This window comes from Monopterus albus, unplaced genomic scaffold, assembly GCF_001952655.1.
Source record: "Monopterus albus unplaced genomic scaffold, M_albus_1.0 scaffold457.1, whole genome shotgun sequence".
NCBI classification, from domain to species: domain Eukaryota; kingdom Metazoa; phylum Chordata; class Actinopteri; order Synbranchiformes; family Synbranchidae; genus Monopterus; species Monopterus albus.
In genome coordinates this window covers 118,606-134,792 of record NW_018128337.1, presented here as the reverse complement: position 1 = coordinate 134,792, position 16,187 = coordinate 118,606, and the positions used below count along the sequence as shown (strand labels likewise).

The 16,187-nt window shown below is 38.8% G+C and overlaps 2 protein-coding genes across 4 annotated transcripts; both read left to right on the top strand.

The window, feature by feature from the left end:
• The first annotated feature begins 294 nt into the window (after positions 1 to 294).
• On the top strand, positions 295 to 5,953 carry abhd14a (abhydrolase domain containing 14A). 3 transcript variants are annotated; one of them, XM_020587433.1, is made up of 5 exons: positions 295 to 678; positions 1,645 to 1,820; positions 2,103 to 2,218; positions 2,780 to 3,015; positions 5,161 to 5,953. In XM_020587433.1, exons 2-5 carry the CDS (start codon positions 1,651 to 1,653, stop codon positions 5,341 to 5,343), a joined length of 705 nt encoding a protein of 234 aa, XP_020443089.1. In that variant the 5' UTR covers positions 295 to 678; positions 1,645 to 1,650; the 3' UTR covers positions 5,344 to 5,953. The 3 variants fall into 3 exon arrangements, with proteins under 3 accessions (XP_020443089.1, XP_020443088.1, XP_020443087.1); XM_020587432.1 differs by having other exon boundaries at positions 296 to 678; positions 1,537 to 1,820; XM_020587431.1 differs by lacking the exon at positions 295 to 678 and adding an exon at positions 730 to 943 and having other exon boundaries at positions 1,537 to 1,820.
• Positions 5,954 to 7,199: 1,246 nt separating this feature from the next.
• LOC109952383 (aminoacylase-1A) lies at positions 7,200 to 15,778 on the top strand. The gene is made up of 15 exons (XM_020587430.1): positions 7,200 to 7,305; positions 7,656 to 7,802; positions 9,276 to 9,340; positions 9,856 to 9,960; positions 10,055 to 10,149; positions 10,339 to 10,415; positions 11,115 to 11,204; positions 13,292 to 13,348; positions 13,474 to 13,547; positions 13,620 to 13,669; positions 13,975 to 14,119; positions 14,266 to 14,334; positions 14,427 to 14,506; positions 15,024 to 15,084; positions 15,175 to 15,778. The coding sequence occupies exons 2-15, from the start codon at positions 7,676 to 7,678 to the stop codon at positions 15,337 to 15,339; spliced, it is 1,260 nt and encodes a 419-aa protein (XP_020443086.1). The 5' UTR covers positions 7,200 to 7,305; positions 7,656 to 7,675; the 3' UTR covers positions 15,340 to 15,778.
• Positions 15,779 to 16,187: the final 409 nt, after the last annotated feature.

The following is a 16,187-nucleotide window of genomic DNA, read 5'->3' as shown; positions in this document are numbered from 1 at the left end:
GTTTTCATATATATTGATGTGGGCACTTTTACAACAAAGGTAAAGGAGAAAGGAGAAACTATTCTAAGTGGATACCACAGCACGTTGGCCTAAATATTAAAGAAAAAGGCAAATAATGTCATGCTACTCAAAGTGTTTCATATATAAATACACATTTTATGGCATTGCAGTTGTAAAGTTCCGGGATATTCCGTATAGACTAAAATGATCTTGTTGACCACATAAAGTCGATGATGTTGACAGACAGTATCAGGACGAATTGACGTAGGAGCTCAAAGCTTGGTCATGTGCAACTCGTAATGTGCGTCGACGAGAAACATTCGTTTTAATCCCCGTACGATTTCATGTTATAATAAACACATTCATCTGTTTTTTGCGTTTCTCAGCTTTCTCGTTTGACAGTCCATATCCAGTGCAAATTTTATGTTGATCGACAATTTCCCATTCATGGAACATTGAATGTGCAGGTCGTTTTTTTTTAATTAAATGATGTATGTTAACATGCATAACTAACGTGAGGCACACTTCAGTTTGGAAAGCTAGCTAACACCTGCATCGACTCGAAGCCTTCCAACAATATTTCCTATTATTGACAGCCAGCAATGCAGAAAACCTGACGATGAAGCAGACAGCCTCGTCCTTCCGGCATTGAACTTGTTCAATAATTCCTCAGTTTCGGTATGTTTTCCACTGGTGCTGCATCCTTAATGTATCTTGTCCCTCAGTTTCCCAATGATTTAGCTAGCTTAGTAGCCTACAAGAACGGCACATCTAACGTTAGCTTTTTTTTCAACATTTGAATTGCATTCATCAGCTTAGCATTTTTGCTCTGCAGATACAGATTTTCAGCCTTCATCCTGGAGAATGGAAGTTATTTTAAATGATTAACTTTATGTTTCTCATGTTTTTTCTGGATTCATTCCTTGCGTGCCCAGCCAACATGGTTAGCATTATCAACCAACTAATGTTATAGTAACGTTACACCGTTCAATCTGGGACTTAGGTCGTGTGTGGCAATTTGAAGGATGTATCTTATTTGCCAAAAGTTTAATTGTCTAGTCTAGTGAAGTTTGTCGGGCAAATATTTCTTTGTAAGCTAGACACACACACACAGGTGCTGTCCACCAAATCAATACAGAACTACCTAGCAGTAAGGAAATGTAAATGTTTTGTCCATCATTCCTATGTGTTATGCTATAAATTGCACCCATCTAATCAGTTGCTGACGGATATGGAAACATCATAACACAAAGCTTGTGTTCCTGTTTCTCATATCTCAGCAGTGCAGTTGGTGAGTAAATTGGCAGTGATGATTAAAACTATGAAAATATGAGACTGTACAGGCTTTAAAAATCTCAGTTTAACTTCCCAAAACCAGATATTGTTAAGACAGTTTCATGTGTTCAACTGCAGTGGTCTTATTGGATGAGGGTGTCGACCTTTACATATTCCTACTGTCAAACTAAGGAGAATACTGCATCAATAGGATCTGTATGATGAGATCTTAGACAATGCATTGTCTACCACTTTTCCTAGATCATTCACCTTGACGAAATGAATTTTTTGCGTAATCGTCTTGTTGTTCTGGGCCTGGTGTTGTTGGCCACATTACTGCTGTACCTGCTGCTGCCATCCATTCGCCAGGGCAACATGGAGCCTTCTCTTGAAGCTCAAAAAAAGGGGCAGATGGCTACCCCTCCTCCTCCTCCACTTCAAGCCAGCAATGTGTCTATTCGCACTGGACAACTGCCTGGGGACCCTCCACTGTTCTTTCGAGAGGCGTTACCTGTTGACGGCGCTGGACGACAGATATTACCAAGGTGAGCTGACGAAAGCAGAGACCTGCTTAGAATATTTTGGGTGATAATGTGCTTTGTCCTTGTAACTTTTAATTCCAAATCTAAGAGAGTGAACACATGAAACATGATGATCACTTAATAAAGTACATGAATTCAAACCCAGGTGGTGCTGCTAACATACAGCTCTAACATGCCACATTTTCCTCATTTTTGTTATATATGTTATAAAAACCCTGAGCGATGTACTACTAAGACTGTTATAAGAAGCCATGGGAAAACAAACAAAATGACTTTTTTGTGCAGGCTGCAAGTGGTTCTTCTGCACGGCCAGGCCTTCACATCCAATACATGGGAAGAACTTGGTACATTGGCTCTGCTGGCAACTAATGGATACCAGGCCTTAGCAATGGACCTGCCAGGTAAAAAAGTTATTGCATAAAATTCACTCAAATTTTAGTGATTGCAGTCATGTCATTAAAAACTGGATTATTCATTTCTTATTAACATATATAGTTTGATAAATAAATGACAAACTACATAATCTTAGATTTATAGAACAGGTTCAAAGTGCAAACAAATAGAAACTGATATTAGTTACACAAATTGGTGTTCAAACATAGTGAAAATGAAAAAGAACTGGTGTTAAATTAACTGATGAGTTTGTTAGCACTCACAGCCTGCAGGTGATTTAACAGAATAATAAATAATAAATACAGGCTGTACATTTTTGTTAAAGACGAAAATTGTTTATAGTTGAAAAATCTGAATACAGTGGTTCACTGGGTATTATTTACTGTTCCTACTGATCCACGTGGGTTCACACATTTATCACAGTTATTATATAATATTAAATCCCACAGTGTACACACACTGGTGTGAATGGTTGTTGCGTGTGATGATCTCAGCGCAGACATTTTGTAATTCATTTAATTTATAAATAGCCATATCTTTTCTTTAACAAATTCTTCTTCTTCTTGGAGGTTATGGAAAATCCCCTGACTCAGAAGCTCTAAAGACCGACCAGAATCGAGTAGACCTGCTTTCAAGGTTCATGGAGTCTTTGGGTGTCAGAGCTGCAGTGCTTTTGAGCCCTTCCATGAGTGGGCATTACTCCATCCCCTTCCTTATGAAGAACAGCGCTCAGCTACATGGCTTTATCCCCATAGCACCAGTTGGTACCCGAAGCTACACTCCACAGCAGTATCAAAATATTCAGGTGAGGAAGGTGTGGATTATGCTGACAGTGGTGTTTAATGTATCAAAACAGATTCAGCAGACTTAAGGAAAAAGTTGTCATTAGTAAATAAATTTCACTGGTGTTCCTCATGACATTAGGGTTAACCTTTTGTTTTTGGGGTGAACATAGATTTTCATGATTGCTAAAACACATTTCTTGAAACCTTCCACCCTCTTCTCAAAACTACAAACACATAGCCCATTTTTCAAAGTTCCTTTCACAAAACCTCTGACTCTTCTTGGAAAATCAGACACCTCAAAACAGTTTTACCTCTGCTCAAAAGCAGTGTTTTCATACACAAGAAGACACAAAGCCAGTCAACATAAAAACAACCAAAAAATGGAAAACTGTGTTTAGGGTATGTAGCTCCACAGAACTAAATTACTGTTTATAAGTAAAAACATTTTATGTTTTCTAAGAAAAGAATTGATTCACAAATCAGTAACAGTGTAGGTGTTGTATAATGTATGTACTACAAGCAATACAGTATTGAATGTCTGTAGATTCAGCACTTGCAAAAATACAGTACTGCAAAGACTAATGTAAATGAGAAGCACATGACAGTACACTATAAAATTAACATCAGTGAGTGATTAATTCAGCCTCAGCATCATGTCTTTGTGCTGGGACACCCTAGAGGACTCCATCCACATCTCAGGCAACTTCCTCCTTTACCTCACAGTCTTCCTTTTCATACACCACCTCTTTCACGCACTCCTCCTCCTCTGCTTCTCAGATTGTTTCCATCCATGTTGGTATCAACCTTCAGCTTGCTCGCGCTGCCTGTGCACTGCGAGTTCACATCATCAGCAAGATGTGTGAGCAATTAGGAGTTGTAGTGTGTAAGCTGTGACAGCTGCGCTGTAACTGACACCTGTGGTTATCATTATGCATCGCAAGTGCATCACAGTGTAAAATGTGTTTACTGAGTGAGAATGTGTTTAGAGTTTTGCAGAAAGACTGAATCAGATCTGAAAACTGTCTAACCTGGAGAATGTTGTTTAAGGTTTGGCAAAAAGTGATTAATTTGATAAATGAGTTGTGGCAGCTGACACTTTTCTCCTGAGAATGAGGTTTAGTGTTTGAGCAATTCAGAAAAACTGTAAATAGAAATGTAGACCACTAAACAGGTTAAGCCTCTAGGTGGCCCCATAACATAAATAAACTGAGCCCCTACTGAAGCACCATTACTGAGTCTTTCTAATATCTGTGTTTTGTGCATGTAACGGTTTACATACCCATTATTGCATGCAGAGCATTGTGCACTAATGGGGGATACACATGTTAGCTTTATTAAATTTTGCTCCAGTGATAAAATATTAGCTGACCCAGGCTTGTAGTGTGTCAAATAGTTTATTTTAATTAACTGCAAATTTATTTAGATTTATACACCATACAAGTGCAATATCAACTGGATTAATGAAGGCTTTATAGCTGGATTTGACACAGACATAAGACCTATTGATTCTGTGGTGCATATTCACAAACAAAATTCGATGTATGGAACCACAAACCAGTAAAGAGACAGCAACACCGTGGCTTTGTGAATCCTGGGACAGTTGTTCATTTTGTTCAGCCAGTAAAGTTGTTCATTTTGTTCAGCCAGTAAATTAGGCTCTCAATGAGGCACAATCTGTGCATGCTTTTATGGCTCCTAAACGTTGCTGAAAGTCCTGGGTGATCTGTTCCCGTTGCTTTTGTCCAACTGTTAGTCCAGAACCCAGATTATTCGGTTTACTGTTTCATAAGACAGCCAGAAAGCAGCAGATTCTCACAAATGGCAAAATGGAATGAGGAAATGTTTTGCATTTTTACTAGAAAAAATTACTTTAATGATTTATAGATCATCACAATAGGCAGTGATTAATTTTCTGTCCAGGAAAGGAGGGAAATTGAAAAGGGGAAGAGTGTGGGAAGAAGAGACAAATTAGGGCAAAGAGGGGATGAGTAAAAAAAGAAAGGAAAAAGAAGAAACGAATGTGCTGAATATAGATTTGGATAAAATACAACCAGAAAGAGGGACAGAAGCAGGGAGAGATGAAGAGACAGACCGAGGGTGTGTATTTTTAAAAAGCTGCATGGTCACACGGGTCTGTGGATTTGTAAAAACCTTTTGTTTTTCAGACTCCCACTCTGATTGTGTTTGGAGCCCTGGACACAAATCTGGGTGCCCAGTCCCACAAGAACCTCATACAACTGCCACATCACTTTGTGCTCAAGTTAGAAGGAGCTCGCCACGCATGCTACATGGACAAACCCAGAGAATTTCACCAAGGATTGATCGACTTCCTCAGCAAACTGAAATGAGATGTGTAGTGGAGGAAGATGAGGTAGAAAGTTGGGGAAAAGGAAAGATGAAGAAAAAAAACAGAAAGAGGACCGCTATTCCTTTGGTTTAGTCTGGTGACAATTTTGCTAAAACGTACTATGATCAGCATCCTTCTCATATTATCACATGAAGCAAAGATTATTGGCATGACAGTAGGTTTTATCACATGGAAAATGGCACGTGTTAGTGGCAGTTAATAATACTATATTTCAGATGTTGCCATTAAGTACTTTTTTTTTTTCAATTTTCCAGTGTCATCCAAAAATATGAAACAAGTCAGCAGCTTTATATAGTGGTGAGTTTTGTTTCATGTGTTTCATGTCTCCCTTTGCATGTAAAAACATGGAATGTGTTTTTCTTCACTGTTACCATTTTTGTAGGTGACATGTAGGTTAGTGTATATATGCAAATGTTGCAGGTACATGTATTTAAAAAAAAGCTTCTGTTCGCTTTACATTTGACATTAGTATCAAGATCTGGTGACCATTTCAGCTTCCAGGCAAACACATGCTGTTCTCAACAAAGAAAACAGAATCGATACATGATGTAATAAAATTGTAGAAAGAATATTGACCTGGAAAAAAAAAAGCTCCCACGTATTTGTATAATAATAATAATAAAGTTATATGTAATATATTTGCAATAGGTTGGGGCAAAAACTTAAGATAAGCTATCTGCATAGTTGAAAATAAAAAGAAAAATGTTTTTGGTATGTTTCAATTGATAAAACAATGTAAACTCAAGGTCATGAGGCATTTTGTAATTTTCAGTTTGCACTTTTATTCAGCTTCTGGCTCTTACAAGGCAAGGCCGTTTTATTTATATGGCACATTTTATACACAGTGGCAATAGAAAGAGCTTTATGTAGGCAAAGAAAAACTAACTGCATTAAAGCCAGAACAAAATCAGTTAAGACAGAATAAAGATAAAACATTGTTAAAATGAGTTAAAATACATTAAGTGATTAAAACTGAATAGACAAAGTAAAAGGTCTGAAGCATGATTACCTAGCTGTTATGAGGGCCAATTGTTAATTTTTGCAAATGTTTGGAATTAGCCAGGAGATTTTCCATGCAAAACACGATCAGCTTATAAAATGTTTTTCTAGATCAGACCATAAAGTAGTTAGAATTATCTCCCCTGTGAGAGCTGGCCTACATTAAAATGCTGCTTATATGTTAGTGTATAAATAATTATTAGGTAATTGTATGTTAACATTTAGAAAGGAGTGAATTTACAAATCTGAAGCACTATGTACATACACTCTGTGTGTATTGCTCGAAAGCAAAGCTTTGAACGCCAGACTAATGCAGTACTTTTACCGTCGGGGCCTTTTACATTGTGCTTTTGTTATATTAAGTAAAGGATTTGAATATTCCCTCCAACACTGGTACAGTATTTGTTAAATAAGTAAGATTAAGTGCAAAAATGTAACACTGATGAAACAATTAAGGTGCATTTTTGACTGTAGTACCCCCCTGAAGTAAACTGACAACAGAAAGATATACTTAAGAGATGTACTTACTGAAGTCAGGGTTCAAGAGTTCAGAGTATAAGACTTGCATAATGCAGATAATGAATATTGCACATACTGGTGGATGATTGACTGAAAATGTGGTTAAAATTTTACAGTTACTGAGCTGAATTGTTTTGACAACTTTCTTGTTTAGAACACACATACAGTGAGCCCAAGCTCTTGCATATTTTTATTGAAGCAAAATATATTTATGTTATTGAAACGAAACTGTCAAAACATTTATTTGAAGCTTGGTTATCGTAAATAAAAAATACGATTTCATTCAAGCGACAGGACTTTTATTTTGAAGGGGCCGGAACAGGCCCGGTCACGCAGCCAGCACGCGCACACATACATGGTGTATATACATGTGAGGTTACCACAGTGAGGCTGCCAACCTGTCTAAAGAAGCTGGCTGCTCGGGGTGAGTATCGAACAGTATCTATATGGGTATTGCTTAAAAACACGCAAATGGTGATTAAATAAATATGTAATTGTTCGTTGTTGTAAAACCAATCTTTACTACCGCTGTTCTGTCGAATTGTGCTACCTTGTGGAGATTTGCTAGTGGCAATGTATGGATTCACACGCACATAGCACAGTTCGACGCCTCGCCCCGGAGCTATAGGTACAGTACTGTAGCTAGCGGTCGTCACAGTACGTCATTTGGTCTTTGGTTCTCTGCCAGCTACGAGACGCGCTGATGAGACCTCTCTCATCCTGGTGTGATGGCTGTTATGCTTGTTTATAATGGCGTAATCCCTGTGTCCACAGAGGGGTAAACAACCCACACCATGCTACCTGACAAAGACGGTCCAGGTGTTGGAGGCGGACAGACCTCTCCGGAGGGAGAGGACCCGTCTGTGAGTCTGTTTAGAGACTACCTCTGTCTCAAAACCGTCCACCCAGAGCCTGATTATGGTAAGATAACTTTACTGCAGTAAACTGGACTCAAGCAGTGCCCTTTGGAAATGTCAAAGTTGGATTTTTGGCATTTTCTTTGTGATCTTAATGAAGTTTTCATGGGCTAGAATCAAACCAGAGGTTGGAATAGTCACCATGATGAGGGAAAATACAAAGAAATATGTCAAGGCCTCGTCCAGTTGAGCCTGCAGCCCTAACGGTACGCATCGTGCGTACGTTATGACTTAGCTCACGTTTTACGCCACTACGTCTGGCGGTCGTTGTGCGATCCACATATAGCATACTGAAGGAGCGGCTGTTGCGCACCTCCAAGAGCAGTGTAGGTGGTAAAGTTGGTATGGGAGGGTGTTGATGAGAGAGAGGCTACTGAACTGAATGGACTAAGATCAGTGTGCACAGTGCACTCCAAGCTGTGCAGGGCTCATGTTGTGAGAAAATACAGTATGTTGTTATAATGGCAAAAGAGCCTGCAGTATGCTGTTATAACGTGAACAATATGTTTTAACCTAAAGGTACTGTATGTCGTAAAACCAGCAAAGTATCTTGTTATAATGAGAAAAGTTACTCTTTAATTAATATTTACCCCTCCCTTGGCAGTTCTTGTGCATACTATGCAGTCGCCACTGGCCTCATCCTCTTTACACAACACCAAGTATTTTCATATTATTCTGTTATTTTACTTAAAATATTATCTTTCAGATAATATCACTTTGTACACCATAGTACAAAATATGTACATGCTTTTAAAACTAACCTTACTGCAAAAAAATAAAAATAAACATGAAACTGGTTTGCATGAACTGTTTCAGTTTATGTGCTATCATTTATTAGCTGCAGTTTATCAAAGTCCAATTCTTATCTGTGTCAGACTTGAAATGCTTCCAGTTATGTGTGAAGCTTGTGGTTTTGAAAAGAAAGCTAAGCTGCTGAGCAAGGCTCTCACTTCATCTGTCAGATCTACTTGTTTACAACCCTCATTTGTGATTAAAAGCTGTAGGCCAAAATCTGCAGTTCTTATCAAAAGAATGGGATTGCATTGCATGGCAGCGGAGATTGTTTTGTCTGTAGGAGGGCTGACCTCACTCTTTATGCTGAGGTACTGTACTACACAGGGCCTCAGCCATTTCTGTTGGTGCAGATTCACTTTCAGGATCCCTCTTTTGTTTAGAGATGTGCCAGGCACAAACAACTTGGAGATCTAGTAGTAGACCCATGGGAATGATGTAGGGACTACATCTCCTGCTCCGTTCACCTGGTTTCCTTAATGTAATGACTGGAATAAGAAAATGAAAAATGAATAGAGACGATTCTTGTTTAAAAAAAAAAAACTATTTGGTTTGGTAACTTTACCAAAGTTCAGCAGTATCACCACACACAGATAAACACAGCAGAGGTTACCCAGTATTCAGAGAAATTTTTCTAAATCAACATTAAAACAGGTTGGTCTGCTGTTTGTGCTTTAATTTGTAGATGCTGCTCTTCATTTCTTGGACAGAATAGCAAAGGAACTTGGGCTACCCATGAAAATGATTGAGGTGTGTGTCACTGATGGTAAATGCTTGCATTTAGTACAGTACAAACAGACAAAAACAATACATATCACACACACCTCATCACTTTTACTAATTTTATGATCGACGTTTCAGTCCACAGACCTTCATCAGGAAAAATACATCAAACAGCACCACATAAAGTACTGTCTATGTATAGACCAAAAAATCTGGCCCAGGAGAAAATCTCCAATCAGAGAATAACAGACAATGAGCTCATAGTATGGATATGGAGCTCTCACCAAACTCACCTAAACATCATAAAATCAGTTACATATCACACACACCTCATCACTTTTACTAATTTTATGATCGACGTTTCAGTCCACAGACCTTCATCAGGAAACTCACCTAAACATCATAAAATCAGTCCTACTTCAGTGTCTTTAACCAAGACCAAAAAATAATTAGAAGTACAAGAAGTACAGAAAATGTTAGTGTTCTCCAAAACGAAACAAAAATATGCTAATGTGTGCCTATCTGTCTTTTCCTCCCTTCAGGTGTGTCCAGGCAGAGTTGTGTCAATCATGACATGGGAAGGGACGAACCCGGCCTTGAAATCTATATTACTGAATTCCCACACAGATGTTGTACCTGTTTTCCAGGTATGGCACCTGTCACAGTTTATGGCGTTAAAATCCTGTTATTACCTGTAATAGACATGGAAAAAAATAGATTTGATATCAATCTCTTCTCCAGGAACAATGGAAATACGATGCTTTCAGTGCTTTCAAAGATGCAGAGGGCAACATTTATGCCCGGGGAACACAGGACATGAAATGTGTAACTATACAGTGGGTATAAACTGCATTGATAACTTGTTTTAGTAAATAGGAGTTTTGCTCTAGTGTTGCAGTGACCTTCACTTTAATTTTGTCCTATGAGAAACTCCTGTTTTAACACTCTCTCACCCAGCATGCATACTGTCAGGTCAGACTCTGTTTCTGTTACAACTCTGCTGTATCTACTTTTGTTCTCTGTAGGTACATCCAGGCAGTCAGAAGACTGAAGGCAGAGGGACGGAAACTGATGCGCACTGTGCACCTGATGTTTGTTCCTGGTAAGATCACTCTGAGCACTCTCCTCCTCGGTTTGCTGTTTGTTCCTGTTAGTCCTCAGGAAACCGTAGACTTGTTTGACACTTTCCTTACTCTCCTGTTAGCTTTTTTTTAAACACCTGTTAAGATACGGTCAATAGGAAACACAGCCTTGAATTCATCTGTCGTTCAGGCTTCATTAGTGGATGAAAGATGAAGCGGCAGCAAGTGTAAGACTGGATCTCTATCAACAAGTAGCTGAAATAGATGAATATGAATTTTAGTTTAATCTTTACCATTTTTAAGAATTTAAGAAGATCCTACAGAACCTTTTCCATTTAGATTCAGCCAGAACAACCCATGTTAAATAGGTTTTTATTAGTCTGTATTGTTTACGATGCTGTTGTTACACGTGGTATTTTGTTTATTTGCCACACAGATTTCAGTTCAGGTTTGCTTAAGCGGCATGTGCTGTTTAAGTTGATGAATTGAAATCAACCGTAAACAACATCACAGCAGGCACAACCCAGCACTGAGTCAGTCGGGTTTTGGAGCACAATCATTGCTACATGGAGTTTGGACTGCCAACATAAATTAGATTCATCGAATTTCAGCCCGAACTGTTCACATGTTCAGCATGTATGTCAGATGTGGCCACTTTGGAAAATGAATTGACAAATAAAACCATGTTTGTTTCTTTTGTTTGTCGTTTTATTTTTTAGATGAAGAAGTTGGAGGTCACAAGGGAATGGAAACATTTGTGACGCATCCAGAGTTCCAAAAATTAAACATTGGCTTTGCCCTCGATGAAGGTAAATAAATACATCACTGTTTCCAGCATTTTTCAAAAGTTAATGAATAAAACCTGAACACTATAGATCACTCAGTAACTTAACCTGGGATCAGTTATTGTGTTTAAACCATGCCCACAGAAAATTCTCTTATTATAGAAAGGAACAGGATTTAACTGTGGGTAACCATAGCAACAACATGTGTGCTTCATTCTCATATCGAGACAACTTGTCACTTTGTTTTTGGTTATTAATACAGACTGATGTAGGGCTGGAAGTTATGACGTCACATTTGTCACATTTGCTTTGAAAATTCTAAACATATAAAATTAGTTCAGACATTTAAGTCTTTAGAGAGTGGAGAGACAGCAGGAAAGGAGGGAGCTAGAGAAGCGACTGCATCCCCGGCTGGACTTACTATCAACCCTAAGGTCCCCTTCAAAGGGGACCCTCGGGCTGAACGGAAAATACAGGAATGCTACGCGAGTTGTGATAGCCGACCCCCAACAATGTATACATCAAAATTTTCAGCGAAAGCTCGGCTACAACGTCATATAAACGTCATTTTTCCACACAATAAACACAGCAAAAGCAATAAAGCAACATCTCAGGTCCACTAGGGGGCGCTCTGCCAGGCATACGATTCATATTTTGTCATATTTTACCGGCTATAATCTATCAAAACACCGCTAGCTAAGCTAAGTTAGGGGGGGTTCTGGCTGGATAGAAACAGGTTTACATTGGTGCTGGCCAGAAACCCCCCTCCCCCTATGGTGCGGTCTTATCGACTGCCATTGGTCCACGATGCTGTCAATAAGGTCACAAACTCGATAGCCTCATTCTATAGGTCGAGAGGAATCCAATGAGGGGTCATTTGTCTGTATGCGGAAATCTGGGACCAAGCTATTGTCCTGCAAATGAGGAGAACGTCAGCCCTGGCTGTGCCGTGTTCCATCTTTATTTACTCTTCAAAAACGAAACATCGAAAGGTATTTACATCTCCTGACAAATCTCACAAGTGTTCCCTTTCGTTTGACACCAAGAGTAACCAAATACACCGTGTGGTTGCGGAGATATACACATTTTATTTTGGGGAGGCGCCGTCGATTTAAATTCCCAAAACAGGCGCCGGGCTTATATTAAACCAGGGAGGATGCAGTTCACTGTCGGAAGGTGCCCCATAATAACCCCATTTTAAAACAGCAATGTTTGTATTGGTTCTGTTGTGCTGGATCACTTGCGATGTTTGTTCAAATTAATCCCAATATGACTACTTAAAGGATAAGTGCACTCATTCTCTATATTAATAGCATATTCTACAATCTCCACACAGAGACTGAAACCAACAATGAATTGCCTCTACTCACGGTCTGTCACTTTCCAGCCTGCGTTAGCTTATTTGTCTCTTGTCATAGACCTTCATGCAGCGCTGCACTGGCTGATGTTTCGACATTACAAAACACAAGACCCGCATATTTGTTAAAAACGTTAACCCCAAAGCTCCAAACGACCATAACCTTTTACTGCGTCTGAAGTAGCAAGTATCTCTGTATACTTTTGAAAATACTATTAATATAGAAAATGTCTGACCTTATCCTTTAAGGTTTCTGAACTTGCTGACTTTACTATGAACTGACTGGATGATTAAATCTTTGGTTAAATGGCATTGAAACAATTTAATGCTATTTACAGCAGGAGTAAATTTACATTTGTGAGAAATCCATAATTTGTTAAATGTGCTGTTCATTGTCCCTTGACTAATGTTTGCTGTGTCCAAAACGAACCTACCCACATAATGGTGTTTGATACAGAGGCAGTATTTGATAGGGCCTGATGTGCACAGAGTCAGACAGTACGTAGTCACGAGGGTTAAAGTCTGATGACCAAATATTCATGTGTCACTATATCACCTACTGCATCAAATTAGCCTTAATGATTTTTAAGCCAAAGGTAAATGTGGCTGTTTTTCAGTCCCTGCTTGTTAATGTTTAGGAGCGCTGATGTGGTGTAGTTGCCAATCATACATCATGAATTTGTCCTTTGCCCCACAGTTTGTCATTTTGTACTTCTCTCTCACTGTGCTGTATTTGTTTGCGTGTGTTCTGTAGGTCTGGCTAACCCTGCCGATGCCTTCACTGTGTTTTATGGTGAAAGGAACCCCTGGTGTAAGTATAAAGTGCACCTCAGTGCAAGGCATCCACACATCTGATCAGATTCCTGCTTTTTCAGATTTCATCTTAGTCTGAAGGATGATAGTCATTCAACAGGCAGAATGACTTCTCCTTTTCAGGGATCACAATCCACTGCCCAGGTAGCCCTGGACATGGGTCTAGGTTTGTGGAAAACACAGCCGCTGAGAAGCTGGTAAATATCAAAATCATGTTAACAGTTAATTAAGTTGTTTTAATAAAAACCACACAATATTTTCCTTCATAGCGGCAAGTCATAAACTCATTCCTGGACTTCAGAGAGCAGGAGAAGCACAGGTGAGTACACATAGTGTATGCCATATACTGTATCACTTAGTGTTTATGTACACTGTGTAATATTGTACATGGCATGGTAGATTTTTTTTTTATCAATACGCTGGGCAAAGGCACTAAGCTTGATGATCTTGTTTTTCCTTTTTTCCTTTCAAAACTGTAAAATAAAAGGCTTCCCTACATGAGCAGTGAATTTCTGATTAGTTGTTGATGCCAGCAGTATCAGATTTGGTGCATATTGATTTGATCCAACTTTAGATTTCATTACAGTGCAATTGTGTTTCATTGCTATTGTGTTTGAATTTTAGGCTGAATACTAGTGAGTGTTTCACACTCGGTGATGTCACTACAGTTAATATGACCATGGTCCAAGGGGGCGTGGCCTACAATGTTATCCCAGCAGAAATGGACGTCACTTTTGACCTAAGGATACCACCTACGGTTAATCTGCAGGTGTGTAAGTGTGTCTGCAGATTGACTTTGTCTATGTGACTGGCTCACCTGGTTATGCAGACATCTGATCTAAAGGCACCTGTATCAGTATGGACAGACCTCTCATCAGTAACTCTTAATTAACCTCCAGTTTGTTATCCTGCTAGGAGTTTGAAAGACAGATCAAACAGTGGTGTAAGGAAGCAGGAGAAGACATCACTTATGAGTTTGCTCAGGTCAGTGCACCCAAACTCTGCACTTGGTTGCATTACTACTGTTGGTTACTTCCTGTTGTCATATATACTAAATTAACGGGCATCTTTTGCAGAAACATATGAACCAGAATATCACATCGACAGATGAGAATGATCCCTGGTGGAGAGCATTCACTGCAGCCTGCAAGGAAATGTGAGTACACTGGACACACTAATACACAAACTGCTTGTGTTTTTGCCTTTTCTTTTTTGTATTAGAATGCAGCTTCAGAAGCAAATACAAGACTGTCAGGTGCTGTATAAAGAAGTTAAAAATATTATTTTATACTGATACAATCCACTAAAAAGGAGTTAACATTAACATATATTGTGACAATATTAACTTCAACTTTAGCACTATCTTCATTTACACCTGCTGTTGTAACTAGTTCAGCACAGATGAGAAACTTCTTCTATCTGTGTTTGCATGCTTTGTTTACCCTTGCTGAGTATTTTTCTGTCTGCCCAGCAGAAACCGTTTGCAGTAGATAATAAGTATTCAGACTTCTCAAGAATACAAATTGTCTACTACTTTTGCTTATACAACCCTTCTAATATATTCACTCCACTGGAGTCTTCACACCTTAGCTGCAAATGTTCACACAGCTCCCACAATTCACTGCTCTTGTTCAGAACAAACCTCCTTGTCTGTGTCACTATATCCACTGTAGGAATATGACTCTGGAAAAGGAGATATTTCCAGCAGCCACAGATAGCCGTTTTATCCGAGCGGTGAGTAGAAAGTACTGCATGAGTGAATGTTCATTTATCTATTTTCACTGTCATTTGGCATTGTTGCATATTTATGTCTGATCAATCTAGATTGGTATCCCTGCTATTGGCTTTTCCCCAATGAACCGGACACCAATCCTGCTGCACGATCACAACGAGTATCTGAACGAGCAAGTCTTCCTGAAAGGCATCATTGTGTACGAGAAGCTCATCCCAGCTCTTGCCAGTGTTCCTGCCTTTCCTGATGAGGCTTAGAAAAGCCCTCATTTTAATCATCTCTAAAACACATTTCAGTGATCATAATATTTAACTTGAAAAGTTTGCAGAGATTACCAAAGAACAATAACACTGTAATCATCACACTAAACTGAGCATTTAGCCTATGGTACTATTGATTTTTTTTTTTTTTTTTACTGTAATGATTCTCAGGATATACACTAGGTGCAGTAAGCTTTGCATTACTCAGTATTGCAGAAGTTTAACAGCATAATACATCATCAGAGTGTGCCTGTATATTAAATGCAGCCATAAAGAAATATCACTGATTGTGTAAACCATGCTTTCCATTATTTGAAAATGACTTTGATTGATAGGCTCTTATATCAAAAGTCAATTAAATACCACATTTTAAATGTAGCTTGATTTTAAAATTTTGATTCCAGAAATACAATTTTATTTAATAAACTAGAATTGAATAGATATACTGTATTTGTTCTTTACTTTCATGCTCTCATTCCCTTTTACATGAGTTGCAGATGTGCCACGCTGACAAGCCTCTAAAAAGGATGAGGGATATGTTATGGAGGAACATTTCCGACTGCCTACGACAAAGGCATTTTACCTCGGACTAACCATCTGCTTCAAGAACAGGCAATAAAATGTACCATAAATACATCCTTAAAAAATGTCCAAACATCAGTTAAAATGCTGAATTGATCAGTGCAGCATTGAGTTTATCATAAAGTTAACCCCATTTGGTTGCCCTCGGGTCACCATTATGTAGAAACACACTTTGTCTCATTTGTTAATAGTGAGCAAAACAGAATTTAGGACAGCATTGCACTAAATGTTTCAAGGAAGCAAAGAGACTGAATGAAACATAA